At 40.4% G+C, this 18,539-nt stretch overlaps 2 protein-coding genes across 2 annotated transcripts; one reads left to right on the top strand and one right to left on the bottom strand.

Annotated features, from left to right (window-relative positions):
- The first annotated feature begins 345 nt into the window (after positions 1-345).
- Positions 346-2,928, top strand: srrd (SRR1 domain containing). Its single transcript, XM_014992251.2, has 6 exons — positions 346-732; positions 866-906; positions 1,137-1,330; positions 1,423-1,521; positions 1,781-1,932; positions 2,017-2,928. Exons 1-6 carry the CDS (start codon positions 584-586, stop codon positions 2,282-2,284), a joined length of 903 nt encoding a protein of 300 aa, XP_014847737.2. The 5' UTR covers positions 346-583; the 3' UTR covers positions 2,285-2,928.
- Positions 2,929-3,521: 593 nt separating this feature from the next.
- On the bottom strand, positions 3,522-16,770 carry LOC106920913 (clustered mitochondria protein homolog). The gene is made up of 28 exons (XM_014992250.2): positions 16,392-16,770; positions 14,551-14,660; positions 14,257-14,428; positions 13,793-13,924; positions 13,536-13,690; positions 13,288-13,442; positions 11,950-12,072; positions 11,726-11,858; positions 11,527-11,619; positions 11,259-11,425; positions 10,131-10,310; positions 9,603-10,043; positions 9,425-9,498; positions 9,222-9,326; positions 9,034-9,134; positions 8,795-8,947; positions 8,630-8,692; positions 7,904-8,136; positions 7,730-7,814; positions 7,426-7,579; positions 7,184-7,323; positions 5,925-6,005; positions 5,708-5,833; positions 5,507-5,616; positions 5,329-5,422; positions 5,113-5,238; positions 4,960-5,033; positions 3,522-4,287 (listed from the first exon to the last, which is right to left on the bottom strand). Exons 1-28 carry the CDS (start codon positions 16,438-16,440, stop codon positions 3,762-3,764), a joined length of 4,155 nt encoding a protein of 1,384 aa, XP_014847736.2. The 5' UTR covers positions 16,441-16,770; the 3' UTR covers positions 3,522-3,761.
- Positions 16,771-18,539: the final 1,769 nt, after the last annotated feature.

Genomic DNA, 18,539 nt, shown 5'->3' with positions numbered 1-18,539 from the left:
TTAACCATCAAAGATTGAATATCGCCATATTATATTATATTATATTATATTATATATATATATATATATATATATATATATATATATATATATATATATATATATATATATATATATATATATATACATATATATATATATATATATATATATATATTATATTATATTATATTATATTATATTATTCAGCTTCTGTATATCAGATAAACAATTTGTAGTGTTCTGTGTCTACATTTTAGAGCATTCTATAAATAATTTATTTTACTTTATTTTTTTAATTTTGCTAATTATTTTTGATTTTAGTTAATTCACATCTGTGCAAAAATATTTTACACTATTTTACACTGTTATTTTTGCGCCTCCTTTGATTTGCTGACTAGCATTTAAAAAAAAAAAAAAATGACGTGACCTCGGAAGAGGAACTTCTGTGTTGTTCTCAAAATAATCCCTCGTGCTCGCGGCTTCCCAGCATAGACAATATACGCTCTCCAGCAGACAACGATTGCAATAAAAATATGCACAATATCATAAAATAAACTTTTTTATGACATTCCTGTATATATTTCTGCATAGTAATATATAAATGTCGTCGGATTCTGTAGAAGAGTGGCAGGTAGTTCGACGGGGAAAAGGTGCATCAAGGAAATTTAGATCTCACCAACAAATCGCCTCTGTATGTCTTCAGGAGCAGCTGGATGTTGAGAAATTTGTCAGACGGATCAGAGACACAGTGTAAGAAATTAAGATCAGCTGCAACCCAATGAATATCCTCAGTCTTTAAGATCAAACCTTTCCCAAGGTTAGTTTTTAAATTCAGAAGATTACCTTCACACACTTTTAACTGCTTTCATTTGTTCTCCTTTAGGTCTGAGCTGAGAGCTGAAGAATTTTGGCAACAATGGAAAAGTAAGTGTAGTTCACAGCTAAGTATTTACAGTGCCTTGCAAAAATATTCATACCCCTTGAGCCTTTTCACATATTGTCACATTCAACCTCAAACTTAATTGTGCTTTGGAGGATTTCATAAAGCAGATTAGCACAAAAAAGGGTTTAGTTGGTATGAATACGTCTATCAGGGACTGAAGTTTTGCTCTTGAAGGATCTCGCTTGCAGCCTGATGAAAATCTTGTCTTTAGATCAGCTTCTAGTTTCAACGTCCCCATCAAGACCTTCAGACAGTATAAAGGCTGGAGGCCAGCAGGACAAGGACACAGAGGCGACAGTACGCCAGCAGCTGGAGTGTGTGTGCTACGGCCTCGGCTCCTTTTCTTCGTGTGTCTCAGCCCGCTACCAGCTTTCCATGTTGCTGCTGCTACTGGATGCAGCAGATGTGAGGGAATCAATTTCATCTGTGTTATACCTCACGTTTATTAAATGGTGTTTAATCTCAGATGGTGTGCTGTTGCTCCTTTCTTCGTGTAGATTCCCTTGAGGGATTGCTCTCTTTATGATCCTGCATTCTCCGTGGCAGAAAAGGACATTTTAAGAGAGCTGGGTTTGACTGTGCTCACAGAAAATGAGGTTAGTTGTTGGCTGCTTAGGCATTTTATTTTTCCAGACTTGGATGCACTGTTAGATGTATATCAAAGGGTAGCTGCATTATATTTTACTACTAAGCATAATCAAATCACAGATTTTATTTTAGCCTGTAATTTATAATAATACTTTAATAGTAGTATATTAGGCAAACATCAACATTTACAGCTATTGCACCTTATCATAACTTAATAATAACCATTTGTACGGAAGAAAGAACGTCTTATTTTGTTGTATTGTGAAGGAGGGGAAGCGTCTGGCCACTAAGCCCACCTTATTTTATCTGATGCACTGTGGAAAAGCCCTTTACAACAACCTGCTGTGGCAGAACTGGAACCCACACTGTTTGTCTCTGGTTACAATCATCGGAAACTGCTTCAGCGGCATCAGAGAGAGGTGTGTACCAGGAATTAATGAAATGAGACCATACTGGAAATGATGGCTGAGATAAGGTGACGCTCTTTCCTCTTTTGCCTGCAGGACCATCGAGAGGGAGTTGAAGCGGGACTACAGCTACATCAGCAAAGCTGTGGATTTGTGTGAAGAGAGACTTCTGCCTTGTCCTTCCCGTCTGGTAGACGTCTTCAGTGACACAGCAATTATCACTTTTCCTTCGGACCGACTAAACAAACTCCCCTCATCTACTTGGACTGACTCACCTGAACCACAATACCAACATTGCTCAGATTTAGAAATTATACTGAAACAAACACCCGTCTTAGACTCTCCTGAGACAGGTCTTAGCTAACAACGGATGTATTTTCAAGCCTAATACATCCGTAAACCTTTTTATGCACCTTTTTTTTTTTTTTAAATAAATGCTCAATCTGACAGATCAGCATCATTGCATGTTTATTTTGAAGCTTTTCGAGAGAAGAAAAAAATATATTATATACAGCAATAATTACTGTCATTAGGTTAGTTTATGCCTGTTATTTTAAGTGTTTTATTTCTGTTTATTGTGAACTGCTTTCATACTTTTGAATATGTTTCTTTAGGTTAGACTGCAGCAGCTTGACCAAAAAGATTATTTCCGTTCTGTGAAGTTTTGACCACCAACATTTTCTGCAAACGCTAACTTGAAGAAACCAGGTTCTAAATATCAGATATGAAGGATGCAGATTTCGACGAATATTAGCATCGCTACTACGTCTAGAACTAGTGTGTCTAATTAAACTAATTAAAAGGGGAAATTGCTAAATACTGAAGACCATTTTTCAGCCTTTTTCTAATTGTTGCCATATACTTACCACTGAACATGTTTACCAAGACATCTGAGAGCATCTGAGAGTTAGCACCAAGGTTTTTACAGGTTCCTTGAGGACCGCACATACCCACCTGCGAGTGAATTTACTTGGTTAACCTCCAATAAAAGTTGGTAGCAATCCTAAAGATTTTCCACTTGTTGCTAATCTTTTTGACTATAGAATGATGGATATTGTCTCATAATTTTTCCCAGATTCACGGGCAGCAGCGATTCATGTTGATGTCTTTCCTTGTTAACATCATGATCTGGTGTTTGATATGACTGCATTTATTGTTCATAATCACTTCATAGAGCTCCATTAAAGAAGATAGAGTCCTTGAAGGATAGACTTGATTTTAAACTCACTATGCTTCCATTCAGTCAAGAAATCAGAATATACTTCTGAAATATGGTTCGAATATTTGCTGGAAAATAATCTCTCTCTCTCTCTCTCTCTCTCTCTCTCTCTCTCTCTCTCTCTCTCTCTCTCTCTCTCTCTCTCTCTCTCTCTCTCTCTCTCTCTCTCTCTCTCTCTCTCTCTCTCTCTCTCTCTCTCTCTCTCTCTCTCTCTCTCTCTCTCTCTCTCTCTCTCTCTCTCTCTCTCTCTCTCTCTCTCTCTCTCTCTCTCTCTCTCTCTCTCTCTCTCTCTCACATGGTGAACATTATTTCATCTTTTGTGCTCATGCTAGTTTCAGGAAAAGCAGCAAAAACCAGATTACTTTATTAACAGAAGACAAAATTTGTTTATTACAGCAAAGTAAAAAGTTTATTTAGGGAACAAAAACAATTGCAGCCAAACAAGTTTCTCACAGCATCCGTGACAGTGGAACATGTCAAACATGAAAGAATACTCGTCTTTGTTAATAATACCTTCCTGTTGTTTTGAACAAGTTACATTTTAAATCCAAGGATAGTTTCATCTTACAGCAGTGCCTTTGGAAAGCTCGCCCCTACAAGCCTGTGTGTGTTTTCAGTGTTTTCACTCTTCAGCTGCCCCATTAGCAGTGACTCCATTTACCGCCTTGCCTCCTGTTCCGTTGCTAGATTTTGAAACAATATCTGCCCAGCTTAGTTTACTACTCAGGGCAGATGGGCTGGGGATTGTTTCCACCTCTCCATTTATTTCCCTATTTTTCCCCCCTGAAGCTGACTGCATCTCACCTTCACTCACTGTCTGTGCTTCACCATCTGCAACTTCTCCATTCGTATCCACATCAGCTTTCTCTTCACGTTTGCTTCGCTCAGCTGGCTCCACCACATGACCGTTAGCTAAGATACCTGCACCACTGTCAGTAGACATGTTCTCCTGTTGGCTCTCTGCGTCTTTTATCTCTGCTTCGGTTCCTTTGTCACCAGCTTCCTTCCCACTTTCTTTGTCCAAACTTTTATCTTCTCTGCTAACAAGATGCGAGTTGACAGGCCAGATTGGGAGCTTGAATCCCAGTTCCTTTGCTGCTGCAGCCTTTCGTTCCAGGTGTTTCTGCTTATACTCCTGGAACCTGTCACTATGAAAACACAAAGAGATAAAAATTGGTATTGCCTTTATTTATAAACATAAATCCTCCTATTTTGTGATTTTTTTTAATGAATAAAAGGAGAGATTTTAGCATATCAAACTGAAAACAGGCTGTATGTTGTTGATGCTTTGAAGATTTTTAATACTGCTGGTTTCCGTGATCTTTACAATTAAGATGAATAATCTACTTATATCCGGAAGAAACCTAAATACTTTAAGCCCAACACATTCAATTTTAAAAATGTGGTTTGTCACAATAATTAATGATTTAACAATGGGAATGATTCATTTTTCACCACCAGCGACAGGTTGGTCAGGATAGGTTTATTCCCTCAAGAAATAAAATTATATTTTGAAAACCATTTGTCTTTGCCTGATATTAAAATTAGCTTGAAATTTTGAAGTATTTGTTGGTATTGTGACAAAAAACAAAAATACAACAAATCTATGAGAGGGAAAATACCTGTTCATGTCAAAGTGTAAATAGGAAAATGTTTTTTTGTCTTGAGCTTTACTCTCCTTCACAAATAAAGAACTTGGCCTAGAAAAACCTTTTTAATAAATCGAACTACGGATTTGTTGCGAGCCATCCAAATAATGTTTTTATTTTTTTATATATATCTGATTTCACACCATTCAGTCTGTTTAGAAATGTATTTACCTGCGTGTAACCCTCTTGATCCCCGTCACCAGAACCATCTGCTCCAGAATAGTTTCAGATGTTGGGCTTAGACACTGAGGGAAGAACACACAACAACCTGAGCATGTTTTTACACTTTTTAAACAATCTATATATACAAGCTCTAGCACTTACCTCAACGGTTTGCTCAGCAGACTCACTTCCTGTCTGTCTGAGAGTGCGTTCGACTTTGACTGCCTGCTTGGTGATGGTCCCCAGGAACTCTTTGCTGCAGCTCGTCTGTGGGTGATCTTCTCCAAACTGGAACAGAAAGTCAATGTAAGCAGATGGGTAGAAAAAAAAAAAAAGGAGCCCGCTGACGTTTTCTCTCAATATCGCAGAGCTACGAACCAAAGATGTAAAGGCAGAGAGGGCTTCTTTCTCATGTGTCATAGCACTTCTGTAGTCTCCTTTACTGCACATCCACTGGGCCAACAGGTGGTGGCTGCACAGAAGAAAAAAATGGAAGCAGTAAGTAAAACTTACTCAGTTACAGCCAAATTTTCAATGTGAGCTATAATTAACATACCTAAGAGCGGTATGCAGATCAGTGGGGCCGAAAAATGAAGTGTTAAGTTTCAGAGCATTCTTAAGGAACTGTCCTGTTTGATCTTCTGTCAGCACCAGGCCAAGACAACTCTGCCAGAAAACAAGTAGGAAGAGAAACCGAACCATGAGCAAAACCTGTACTTCCTTCTTTGTTAGACTTTAATAAACTGATTCGACTTACATCTAGCGTTGCGGTGTAGGGGTGGTCTTCTCCGTGGACTGTCAGCAATAGCAGACGAGCTCTGAGAAGACATTTCTGAGCCAGGGTCGTCTCCCCTCCAGCGTACGCATACACAGCCAGGAGGGCCTATAAATCACACATCATTGACAATATTCACACTGTGACAACTCGGATGAGTAAACGGTGATGATAAACATCTACGTGGGGATGTACTCACATATTGCTGTATAGTGTTTGGATGGTCAAAGCCAAGCACCCTCTCACTGATGACCACTGTCTTCAGCTGAACACTTCGAGCCTTCAGGACAAAAAAAAAGTCAAGGTCAAAATGTGACTCTTAGTGTTTATAGCATCCTGAAATATTTGGCAGTACTTTAGCAGTGTTGCGTGATGCATTACTGAAGTTAAGTTAGCAATACAGTCATGTGTGCTGTGCCTTGGAAAAATACCCAGCACATTTTGCAATTTTGTCAGATTACGACCACGATTGTCAATATATTTTATTGGGATTTAATGTACGTAATAGAGCGTCTCCAATTAGTACACGATTGTGCAGCTGAAGAATATGCAATTTAAAAATTTGAGTCGGGTGGAGTTCATTTGCGTAGCCACCTTTCACAGCAGTTATAACTGGGAGTCCATTGGACAATGTCTCAAACACTTTAATTCTTCCCCATTCTGTTTGCAAATTACCATCGCCTCTGTCAGGTTGAACAATGAGTTTGTGAACATCAATTTATACAGTCTTGCCATCGATTCTCAATTGGATTTAGTAACCTGGTCACAAAAACATGCTTTGATCAAAAAGTTCTCCCTGGATGTTTTGAGTTGTCCTGCCTGACGGTAAAACCTCGGCTCCAGTCTTGTAGCATTTTTTTTTTTTTTTTTTGCTCATTTTCTTCCACGGTTGCTCTGAATTTAGCTCCATCTTCCACATTCAGGGTGATTAGCTCTGTTAGTTGTATTACTGTTTCGCTTGTAGGCCAAAACATTTTATTTGGTCTTCTCTCGCCAGAGCCAGTTCTTCCACATGTTTGCTTGACTTCTCAAGGCAACTGTTTGTGCATGGTACAATATTAGAGTAAACTTGACATTAATTTTAAAACCATGCATAGTTTTCCTTTCATTTCATTTCTATGTTGGTTAATATAGAAACCAACATATTGGTTTCACACCATTCAGTCTGTTTAGAAATGTATTTACCTGCGTGTAAATACACGCAGGTAAATACACCACTTTATTGGTGTATGCTTGGTGTAAAGCATACTTTACACCAATAAAGTATGCTTATGTTTGTGGGTGTAATGTGCCAGAAGGTGAAAACATTTCAAGAGGATTAATACTTTGCAATGCACAGAGCAATGTTTTAAGTAATCAGCTACAGCTATCCATCACTGGAGAATGCATCTGGAATACTTTAAAATCTGCTAATACTCTGTCATTACTGTCAGACGTTGAAAGGCTTTGCGAGCATACCTCAGCTGCTTTCCCCTGCAGGAAGGTGACTTTGGCCAACAAGCTGTTACAGTTACAGGCCTCGGGGTCCAGATCGTCACACACTCTGCCATACAGGTAAGCTGCTTCCTTCAGCTGCTCGTGGGCCTGATCTAGCAGACCTACACACCAGAATGGAGGAGTCATAAACACAAGAGCCACTCAAAAGCATGTGTTGAACATATACTCAATTGTTTTTTTTTTTTCTTTTCTTGTAGACATACCCTTCTGAATGGAGGTCTGTGCGGCTCGGTATGCCTTTGAAGCGTCAGCAGTCGGCATTTTGATGTGTTTAACAACGGGGAAGATGTTAAGGATGTCGTCCGGACTGAAGGGAGCTTTGTTCTGGTTCTCGAGGATGTAGTCTCTCAGTCTCAGCTGGTGCAGATACAGAGTTCTCAGTGGCGTTTTCAAAGAGTTTGTGTTGCTTTCAGGGTGTTTCTAATATATGCATTGTGTCTTATCCTGAAGGCATCTTTAGAACTGCAAAGTATTGATTCAAAGAAGCAAAACTGAATATTTGATTACCTGCACTCCGGTCTTTAAACAGAATTCTCTCAGCAAAGAGACTTTTTGAAGCCCATAGTTCTCCACCAAGTGATTCGGACTTGAACTATGAGAAAATGGCAAGGGTTAAGCATTAGCTTCACCATTGCTTAACACACAAAGGGGGGTGAATGAGCAAGGCCTGTGACTTCTCACCCGAGGCTGTCAGAGACACCATATGTTTCGACAGCATCTTGGCAGACCAGATTCCACAGCTCAGATCCAGTGAGCATGCTCCAGGGCGTGCTCTCGGAGGCCCCGGCCCCACGGCCACGCCTCCGTGACTTCTTCTTAGCCTCCTCCCCGACAGGAGAGGGTGTGAAGTGATGCACCAAAAGACAACTGAGGAAATGACTGACGGCTGCAGACAGGCTCGGCACGTCCACACCCTGTGTAGACATGAAGAGATGCTGAGCTACATTTTCTGTGAAGAACCACAGTTACAGTGCCAGTCAGAAGTTTACATACACTCTAATCTGGTACAAAGAATCTTTTCAACATTTTTGAAAATCAGCCAGGAAGTTTAAACAGCTTAACAACAATCTTACAAAATGCCAATATATGCCACCAACTTGGCTACAAGGTATCTTAAAGACAAAAAGATCAACGTTTTAGAGTGTTTTAGAGTAGTACTGCAAAGCCCTGATCTCAGTCTTATAGAAGATGTGTGAGAACCAGTTCTGTTTGGAGGACTTGGCCAAATTTACCGCAAACTGTTGTGAGAAACCTGCAGTAAGTTACCCAAAATGTTTGACACAAATTATACTACTTACAGGGAATGTATGTAAACTTCCAACTGGAAAAGTCTTTTACCACCCATCATGTATTAAAGTTCCCAGACATAAGAACTTATCAGAGTTATCACTGAATACTGCAAATTACCTGTAGGAAATGGTTGAACACTCTTTTTGCTGAGCGGGTGAAAATTTCACCTATTGTTGACCTCTGTGTAGTATAAAGCAGGAGAAAGAAGAACATTATTTTAAAAAATGGTCACAATAAGGCAGTTTTAAATGTGTGAATTAAATGTGAGGAAATTAAACACACCATTATATGCCTGAGTTGCTCCTTGTGTTCTGACTGGGAAATCGCCTTGACCACGTGCCCCAGGTAGCGGAGGTTGATGCCTCTCTGGTGTAGCGCCTGTTTCAGAGATACTCCGTCCATCGGCGCCTCATTGCTGTGTAGGCAACACTGCAACTGCAAACACAATCATTAAAACGTATTATGCACTGATTTTGTCGTCACAGACAATTTCCCTGCATCACGAAATGCGAAACACTCACAAAGTCTGGTATCTGGTGAGTGATGATGAAAGCTGCGGCTTCTCTCAGCAGCTTCTCCTGCAGGTTTGTTGATGCGCTCTCAGAGGGAGGAAAACATATTCCTGAATGTAAAACACAAGAAATGGATGCTCCGGTAAACATCTATCGTCTGTCTGTTGTTTCTGAGAAGGCACACTTAACACGTTTACCTGGAGAAAAAACATTTGGGTTAAAGCGCATCTCAAAGATGATGTCACTAACGGAGCCCACGTCTCTGCATGCAGCTCGTACGGCATCAGTCGCTCGAGAGTCGCCTGGGAGAAAAGTCATATTAGTCCAGAATGAAATGAGTGCTTCGTGTTAAACGGGATTCGAATTTCCTTTCACAAGGATGTGCCGAAACACTCCTTACAGGCTGATGCACATTCTTCAAATCCTCCATTTTCATCCATCTTCTCCTTCACACGTTGGGTGAACTGACAATGTCTGAAAATAAACAAAAAATATTAAACTTAATAATAATAATAATAATAATAATAATGATAAAAGTTAGAACTGAATGTAAAAATTTTCTTTCACATCGGACTCACTTGTGCTGAATGAAAGCCTGCACCAGCTCTGGCCTCAGCCTACAGAGACTGTGAGGAAACTTCTTTGGCAGCCCAGAGACGCTCTGATAATTCTCTGGCCAGCCTTGTTTCTCGTTCCCGTTGCTCTTCTCCTCGTTCTCTTTACAGCTTTTGCTGCTCTCTTCCTCCCCAGCAGCTGTCTGACTTGGTGTTTCCTCCTCTGGACAGAAATTGGCATCAACTGGGAAGCTTCTGAATACATCCAGCAGGTAGAACCTCCCATCAGCCCCCAGCAGGCCCTGAGCGTCCAGGGAGGTGAACAGAGGCACCTGGTGACCCTTGGGGGCCACAACAACATGTCTCTGGATGAACAGACTTTTGGCGGCTTGAGCCAATAAGGCCAGCAGCCGTCTGCGTTGACGGGATTCCTGGGGCCCTGCGTTCACCCCATAAAGCAAACCTCTGACGAGAGAAGAAGAAACAGATTTAGCTCCAAATGCGCAATAGAAGTCTCACACAGCTCAAATATAGGTCACAGGTCATAAGTACCCCGAGGCAGGAGAATCTTTTTGGTCCTGGTCTGAGCTTTCGAAGCCGGGGGCCAGGCCCTGGGCCGACAAACGCACTCCTCTGTAGTCCACGATGGCTGTGGGTAAAGTGTGCAGCCCCTGCAGCCCCTCTAAGTCACTGTAAGCCTGCACGCATTTAAGCTCCAACCTCTGAGCTGCCCTGCAAGCAGGAGATCAGAAAATACTAAAATAAACAAACAAAAAATTCAATTAGAAACCTCTGCCAAAGCTGTAAAATGCCTTGAAATAAATTCATCTTTTGTTTTAACAATAGTATAATGTTGCGCTAAGTATTTTATTAAAAATCCAACTTTCAATTTTTTTGTTGGGGTTTTTTTTTCAGAGGGAAAAACTCAACATTGTGATATACTTGGCATCCGAGAAGATCACACTGTAGGTGTTATGACTATCACACTCATTGGCATCTATATTAATGCCTACAATTGCAAAAAAATATTCATCCCCTATAAATTTTTCATGATACAGCCAAAAACGACAATGAATATTAATGGACAATAGCTTATTTCATTATTAATCCCTGTCAACAGGAATCAGCTTTTCTGTCCCTCCAGAACAAATGCGTTCCCACAGCATAATATAAAAAAGTCCGTCTTTAATGTGCGGAAGACAGAACAGCATATCACTTAACTAAGACAAATAAGTACTGGTATTCATGACTCAGGAAACCGCCACAAGAAAATAACAACTCTCCTAAACTTGCTCATATAGTCCATCCATCCATCCATTTTCTGCCACTTATCCGGGGTCGGGTCGTGGGGGCAGCAGCTTCAGAAGGGAAGCTCATATAGTCTGAACTACATTTATTTTAAATTAGTTTAGATCATGTGGAAATATGACAAGTACAACTGGTCAAGAACTAGAGTTTATCCTCTCTATTGTAAGGAAGCTAAACATCTCCAAAGCTCACTTTTTAGAGAACTGCAGCAAAGAGTCTCATCTTAGGTTGACCGAGTCTCCATGACAATTTATTGTGCTGTTTTCATGCAAATCTTTGCAAGGAGCGACAGTAATGGTGGAGTGAGCGTAAATGTCCAGTTTTGTGCATCTTCTCTCCCGTGTATGCTAAAAGACTTGAGACTTTTATTACCTGCGACCTCTCTCACCACCAAACGCTGGACTTGTGGCCCCCTGGCTCATGAACAGGCCGCTCCAAAGGAATGCTGGGTCCTCAGGGTTTCCATTTACTGGCTCGACAAATCCATCTATGACCGTCTCAGCTGCCTGCATGACAGTCCTTACGAAAGCACTGTTAACCTGAGGTGTGAGTGAAAAAGAGGATGGAGGAATCCAGAAAGATGTAGAAACTGTACTTCTCTCACAAGTAAAAAAAAAAAAATCACAGGCTTATTTCTTACTTGTAGCAAAACTTTGTCTCTCTGCAGTCTTTCTTCCAGACTCCCCTGGGAAAGATCTCTGGCTGCTTGTAACTCCTCATTCCAGTCTGGAGTCTACAGGCGAGACCCACAAAGCTGCTCAAACCTGGCATATTTATGTTTTATGCAATACAGCCACGATTAAGACCAAACACCAAACCACTGCTGTGTGGTATCTAACCTGTGCTGCCGCCTGCTCATCCACCCCCAATCTACTGAAGGTGTTCTTGTGGAGACGAGAGGCGCAGGGAGGTCTGAGCCAGCACAGCGTGTGGTAAGGAGTGGGCATTGCCTCTACTGGTGGCTGTGGTGGCCTGAAGGATGAGAGACATAATGCAGATTCATATCCATCACGCTCAGCCGCAGCGATTCTTACAGCATCCAGTGGTATTTAATATTACTGACCTGTTTTTGAGTGTGGTAAAGGCTTGTTTGAAAGTAGGACTGACATGACACAGCAAGTCTGTGAGGCAGTGACAGACCGGAGTAGACTGCGCAGGACGAGGGTCAAACATATCGTCAGTAGACCTAAACGTAAAAAAAAAGAAAGAAATTTGAAACAACATTAAAACTGTTCATTTGCGATAACCAGAGACTCTGCAGGGACAGGCGGGTGTAGCTGGTAGATGGATGGATGTACATGCAGTCTCCTGCAAAGACATATCCTTAGAACATTTACACACGTCATTTTAATGCATAGTTGTTAAATGGAAATACATTCATTCATGGTTTTCAGATTGTTTTTCCAAACAGAAATCTGGTCATTTTGGCATGCCCCTAAAGCAAAGCATACAATATTTTATTCAATTACAGCTGCGAATCTTTCTAAGTATACCTACCAGCTTTTCACATGTAGAAACTAAAATTGCTGCCCATTCTTCTTTGCAAAATACCTCCAGCTTAGTGAGGTTGAATCGCCTTTACAAGAAGTCTCAGTAAATTTTCTCTGGACCCTGACATGGAAATACTTTGATCTACACTGTTATGTTGTAGCACTGGCAGTGTTTTAGTGTCGTGTCCTGTGGGAAAGGAAACTTCCTCTCCAGTCTCAAGTGTCATCCAGCTTCTAAAATATTTTCTTTCAGGACTATCCTGAATGAAGCTGCATGCTGAAATAACGCTGAAGCTCCATGAGAATTACCACTGAAACCTTGGCAGCTTCTCTGATTAATGCTGTCCTTGTCCGACTAGTTAGTTTAGATAACCAGCAATCTCCTCGTAAGGTTTGCAGACGTGTCACCCTTCTTTCTACTCTCAAGCCATGCATTACGCAGCTTTTCATAACATTTCAAAGCCTGGGATATTGTTTTATAACCTAACTGTGTTAAGCTTCTCCCCAGGTTTCATTGTGACTTGTCTGTAGCGTTCCTCGCTCTTCGTTATACTTTGTGCTCAAATATGTCCTCTAACAAACATTGAAGAATTAACAGAACTGATATTATTGACAAAAGCTACACACTCTATTTACCAATAATTGTATTTAGTAGAATCAGAGAAAATATGGCTGAACACAAATAAATGCACACCAGACATTTAAAAAACTGTGTATTAATTTCCTCCAACTTCACGATTATAGCTTTGTGCTATTGATAACACCCACCACCCAAAAGAAGAACCTTGAGACATTTAAAAAGCATGGGATATATTTGCATAATGATGTTGCTCTAGTATCAAAACACTTAACTATCTAATTACTGCTGCCCAGTCAGAAAATAAGATAATTTCTATTGCAACTGTGCTCACCTGTTCAGGAAGAAACCTTTGGGACAGGATGTGATATCACAATGCCGACCCTCTATTGTCACCACTGTCATGTACATGAAGTCTCCCTGCAGCTTCCTGTGTCCTGGTGGGGGGTGCCAGCAGCTGAGAGACAAGTCCTTCAGGTAGCTGGGGGCCTGGTGAAACATGCATCAAGAGGAGAATGGTAAACTTGTGCTTTCTTGGGTCAAACAAGCCAAATTCCCAGACAGACTCTGGTATGAATCCACCTCTGATTGAGAACTGTGTGGCAGCAGGGCCATGAGGGGTCTTTCTGAGGAGCCAGGCAAGAGGTACTCAGGTGGGGGTCCATCCTGGTTGGCTGATTCTCCCTTTGAATTGCTTAACGAGCGCTTCAGGCTCTTTCCATTTGGCAGGCTCGAGTCTGTACCAGGAGCGGAGAGACATTTCAGAATGAGTCAGAAATCATTTTGTGACTTTCTGCTGCCGTCTTGCTTCAGTGGGCTGTTTCTTCGTGCATTTTTACCCGGTGTGTGTGTGAGTGTATCCAGCACGCTTGGCGATTGTCCTTCTCTCAGCGCATCATGAGGTCCGGACGCTCTCAGCAGCTCCACAACCCGAGCCAAGTGAACCCTGGCGGAGTGGAAGGTGTAAGGCTCTGCAGAGACATGCATTAGTTAGCATCCAGCGTAGCCTGACCGTCTTTATGAAAGTCACAGTGATGTGGGAAAGGTCTGCTGAACCCGCGAAATGAGCAACGTCGCTCAAAAAGCATCCAGAACATCCCGGTGAGCAGATGGGTGAGATAGTTTAAGTTATGCAAAATGTGAAAAAGTTTATGGAGTGAGGATATTTTTAAAATCCTGGTGTAAAATACTAACCAGAATAGGACAAATATGTCATGTCACTAGATTTAATCATTACCCAATCGTGCAGCTACAGCGAGAAATCACACAGAAAAAAATTAATTGAAATAACAAAAGAGTATACCTTCCACCAGGCGAATGAGAGCTCCTGCTTTAAGGCCTTTAAGGCTTTGCAGCTCGGCGTGGGGATCCAGTGTTGTCCCAGCTAGAGCGAGAGACAAGTTGGAACGTGGACACACCTCATTCCTCGACAGCAAGGCCATTATTGCATCTTGAACGAGCCAAAATGCGTTAACCTATGCAGCACAAACACAGAAAGGACCTCAAAACTCTGGGTCATGAAAACAAAGTGAATTTGTGGGTTATGGCTGAAGGTGAAACTAAAATGCCGTCTCGCCTCTCACTGTTGTTTTCGTACCTGCAGTTCAAACGGCTCGACTCCTGCTCCTTGGATCTTCACAGGAAACGCTGTGCCCTCTTCTTGTTTGATATCAGCAGCATCGTCACCATTGGCTGCACTGATTACATCTATGAGAAGGAGAGAAACCCAACTAACTGTGAATAATTACAGTGTCTGTAGAAACAGGAGAAAATAATGGGAAATTTCTCCTGGAAAATACCTAGCTGTGTCAAAAGATAACTTGAATATAATGATATGATATGCTCTGATTTTATCAGAGCATATCATCTCATTATGTTTATTTTGTGTATCTAGACCTTTTCAAAAATCCCCTTCAGCTAACTTGAAGAGTCCTACTGAAAAAACAAGAATAGGAAGGGAAAAACAAGCCAAGAAGAAGATAAATGGGGCGTAGCAGATTTACACACACACACACACACACACACACACACACACACACACACACACACCCACACACACACACACACACCTACACACACACACACACACACACACACACACACACACACACGCACGTAGAACCACAGGCGAAGCAGGACTCGGCGTGTTCCCCAAACTGATCTGTGGCTAAACCTGCTGCATTTGCCTATTGGCCTTGATGTCATCTCCAGGTGAAACGACAACCACACCCAGATCTGACAGCGCAGTGTAACAAGAGACGCAAAACCCCAAAAAGTTTGACTTCTTCCATTCGGCACTGAAGGCCCACAACACAACAAATCCTGATCTGTGTGTGATTACTGTTCTCCGTACTACGGTAGATTATCTGCTCATGCTGTCAATCTGGATCTGCTTTACTACTGGAAAGCTTCCAGTCGACAAGTAGCCGCTATTGGCTGGAGGAACGCGCCTCCCCTCTGGAAGCTAAGAAGGCATAGTTTTTCTTTCCTCTGCAGGAGTTGCTACTTTATTTTAACAGGAAAAAAATGAAATAAGCTGTTTTGAGAGTCTCATATCTATTTCAAAAACAGTAGCTTTCATTTTGCCAAGATGTGTCATTTTTTTGCTTAAATTGGAGCAACTTAAAAATACATATAAGTGAAAAACTGCTGATAACACACTGGTTAAAGACGTTTAAAAAAAACAAAAAACATCTGTAATGTGAAAACATGGCTCTGATTGTTGTTGTTTTTTATGCATGAATGATCCATAAATTGGTGCTGAATGGCTTGACAAACACTGCATGATCAACTTTGAGAGACGTCCTAAAAACTTTGAAGAATTGAGATTTGAGATAACTTTTAAAGATTATAAGAAAATTTAAAATATCACAAACAAACTAATAAAAAAAAACTGCCTTGTCATTTATGTGTAATTGTGATAACACAAAGCATCCAGGTAATTAAATTCACCACCTTTCAGTTTTATTGTGGTGCCATCATTTTATTATTTTGCAGGAAAAAGTTTGACTCAGTCTAATTTGGAGAGGAGCCAACACACACTGAACCCTAATTCAATAATTCAACTCCGTAAAAAGGGGAGTGGCAAATGTTCAGTAAGGTGAAGAAGTCACACTGGAGAGCATTGCTCCTTCTTATAATAAATCTACTCTTTGAAATTGTTATAACTGGATTGTTACAGTATTATAGAGGGGTGTGGGGGGGGGGGGGTTAGCCATTTTGTAAGGAATGTGTCAGGATCAGGAGTGCTCTAAAAACACGCAAAAAATGAACTGCACGTTCTCCAAGAGGCTAGACAGTTAGCACCAGCCATGTTAGAGCGTCAGCGCTGTGCCAGATCTCCCACCCTACTTCCACACATTCTTCACAAAGTAGAAGAATCCACTAAGGGGAAAAGAAGGAACAAGAGAAAAACCTGTGATTACAGGGATTACTCACCAGTTTTGACTTGATTCCTTCCTCCTCCTTTCTTCACTTTGTCCTTCATGGCTGGGAGTTTTACTTCTTTTTTACTCCCTAAAAAAAAGTCTTGTCTAAAAACTGCTAGAGGAGAAGAGAGCGGATAAAAGGGTGTTTGATTTGTGCAGCTGGACTGTGTGTGAGTGTGAGAGAGAGAGTGTCCAGCGGAGTGAAAGTAAACGGCTCACTGTTCACGACTGTGACTCACGCACCTCTTTACAAGGCAAACTCAACTTATCTGTTCCCAGTGTGCAAAAAAGGCCACACCCTCTTATTGCTCCACACAGACAGCCTCAGAAACTTTGCTGGACTGGGTGTGTCTTTGTTGTAGCTTCACTCACTCTTCCTCCCTCAGGCATGTTTCACTCCTCCCCCATAAGCCTGCAAGTAGAAGTGAAAATTGAGCACAAAGCTTTTGGCATTTTTTTTTTAGCTTTTATGTTGTCATTGAGTTTTGAAAGTCATTTCAATTTGTCAGAAGAAGACATAATGCAGTAAGAGGTATCTATTAAAACAAATAAAATATTTTAAACTGCATGAATCCTTCCGCTGTAACATGAAGTTAATCCACCATGCTACACTGTTCATTAAGTCAGTTTGCAGAAAATACAACAAGACATGGTTGAACTTCCACAGATGGGTGTATCTGTGTGTGATGTGGTTCCTTGTGATTGTTTAGTGGACTACACCTGCTATGTTTCAGCACACACATACTTGACAGTATCTCAGTTTGAACAAAACCGATGATGTGTGGGTTGCAAATGTCACCTGTCTGTTATCACTGGTGTCCTACAAAATAAGCTTGAATAATGTAGAAGTAGGGCAGGGCGTTGTCTAAATTAGCTGTAGTTGTAGGACAGGTAAGTCGAGACCAGACCAGATATAAAAAAGAAAAAAAACCCTACATAGATTAAAGATTATTGACCTCATGACATTTATGCTGAGCATGGAAATGACTGTGCCAGGGGCACTTCCATACAGATATAAAAGAAGTTCCCAGATGGGGGAGGAAAATTAAGGAGTGGCACAAATTAAATAGTTTTATTATTCTGTCATTAATCCTTTGGCACAAGCCCTAAATTATTCACACCTGTAGAAGCTGAGAAGGGAACAAAAGATTAGAGTGATGACAAGAAGGCATTTCAAAAACTTCAAAATCTCTGCAAAAGACAAGTCATCAAGAATACCAGTGGAAATATGCACAAGTTGCTTAGCAATTAAAAGTATTTGAGTGAGGCTTTTCCATTAGTTATTGAGACAGCATAAATAAAAATTGACATGCCATCTTTTGTTAAGATATATATAAAAAAGAAGAAATATATATTTTTTCTATTGTCTCCTAAGATTTGCCTGAGTCATTTTAACTCAGAATGTGTTTAAGCCATTGCATGTCAGGTTGTTTTTCTTTTTAGTTATGTCTTTTCACAAATAAAGAGCTCTTACATAATTATTTGTAACATTTTGAAAAAAAAAAAAAACTGTGCATGGTAGCCTAAATGAATTAATTTCTATTGTTAAGACGATTTCTGGCTGATAAATATATTTTAGGGTCACAAAACCTCCTTATAGTGGCCCGTCGAGGTGAAGTAAATTACTCAAACTACAAGACAAAGGGGTGAAATGCCTAAAATCCAAAATAAATCTGAATAAATCATTTAGCAAATTAATCCCACAATTTTCTTTCCTAAATTTAAGACTGGAGTGGGGGTCAGCAATTAGGCTCTTCCTCTTACATTCACTCTTTGTTTTTACTTCACAAATAAGCGTATGCACGAAGTAATTTATAGTTTTGACGACAGCTGCAACCTTGCTTTTATCGATGTTACCTTTAAAGTTTCTTGTACATTAATTTTTTTTAAAAGGGTGGATGTTATTAAATGTTTTCACCTTTCTTTTTATTATCATCATTATTATTATTTAACTAACCTGTCACTAATGTTATGGTGAAATATTATCCCCCTGAAAAATGTACAGTTGTGTAATGGTTTAGAAAAGCCGCTCTTTGTATCAACTCCTTTTAAAATAGCATTTATCGTTCCGTAACATTCCACGTATACCTTTTAGAAAAGATTCATGACTAACATAAATTAGTTAACATAAAGTATGTGAACGATATGTTATGTTTTT

This window comes from Poecilia mexicana, unplaced genomic scaffold (genome assembly GCF_051168715.1).
Source record: "Poecilia mexicana isolate PSO_F unplaced genomic scaffold, ASM5116871v1 scaffold_9, whole genome shotgun sequence".
In the NCBI taxonomy this organism is placed as follows: domain Eukaryota; kingdom Metazoa; phylum Chordata; class Actinopteri; order Cyprinodontiformes; family Poeciliidae; genus Poecilia; species Poecilia mexicana.
This window is presented reverse-complemented; position numbering and strand designations above follow the sequence as displayed.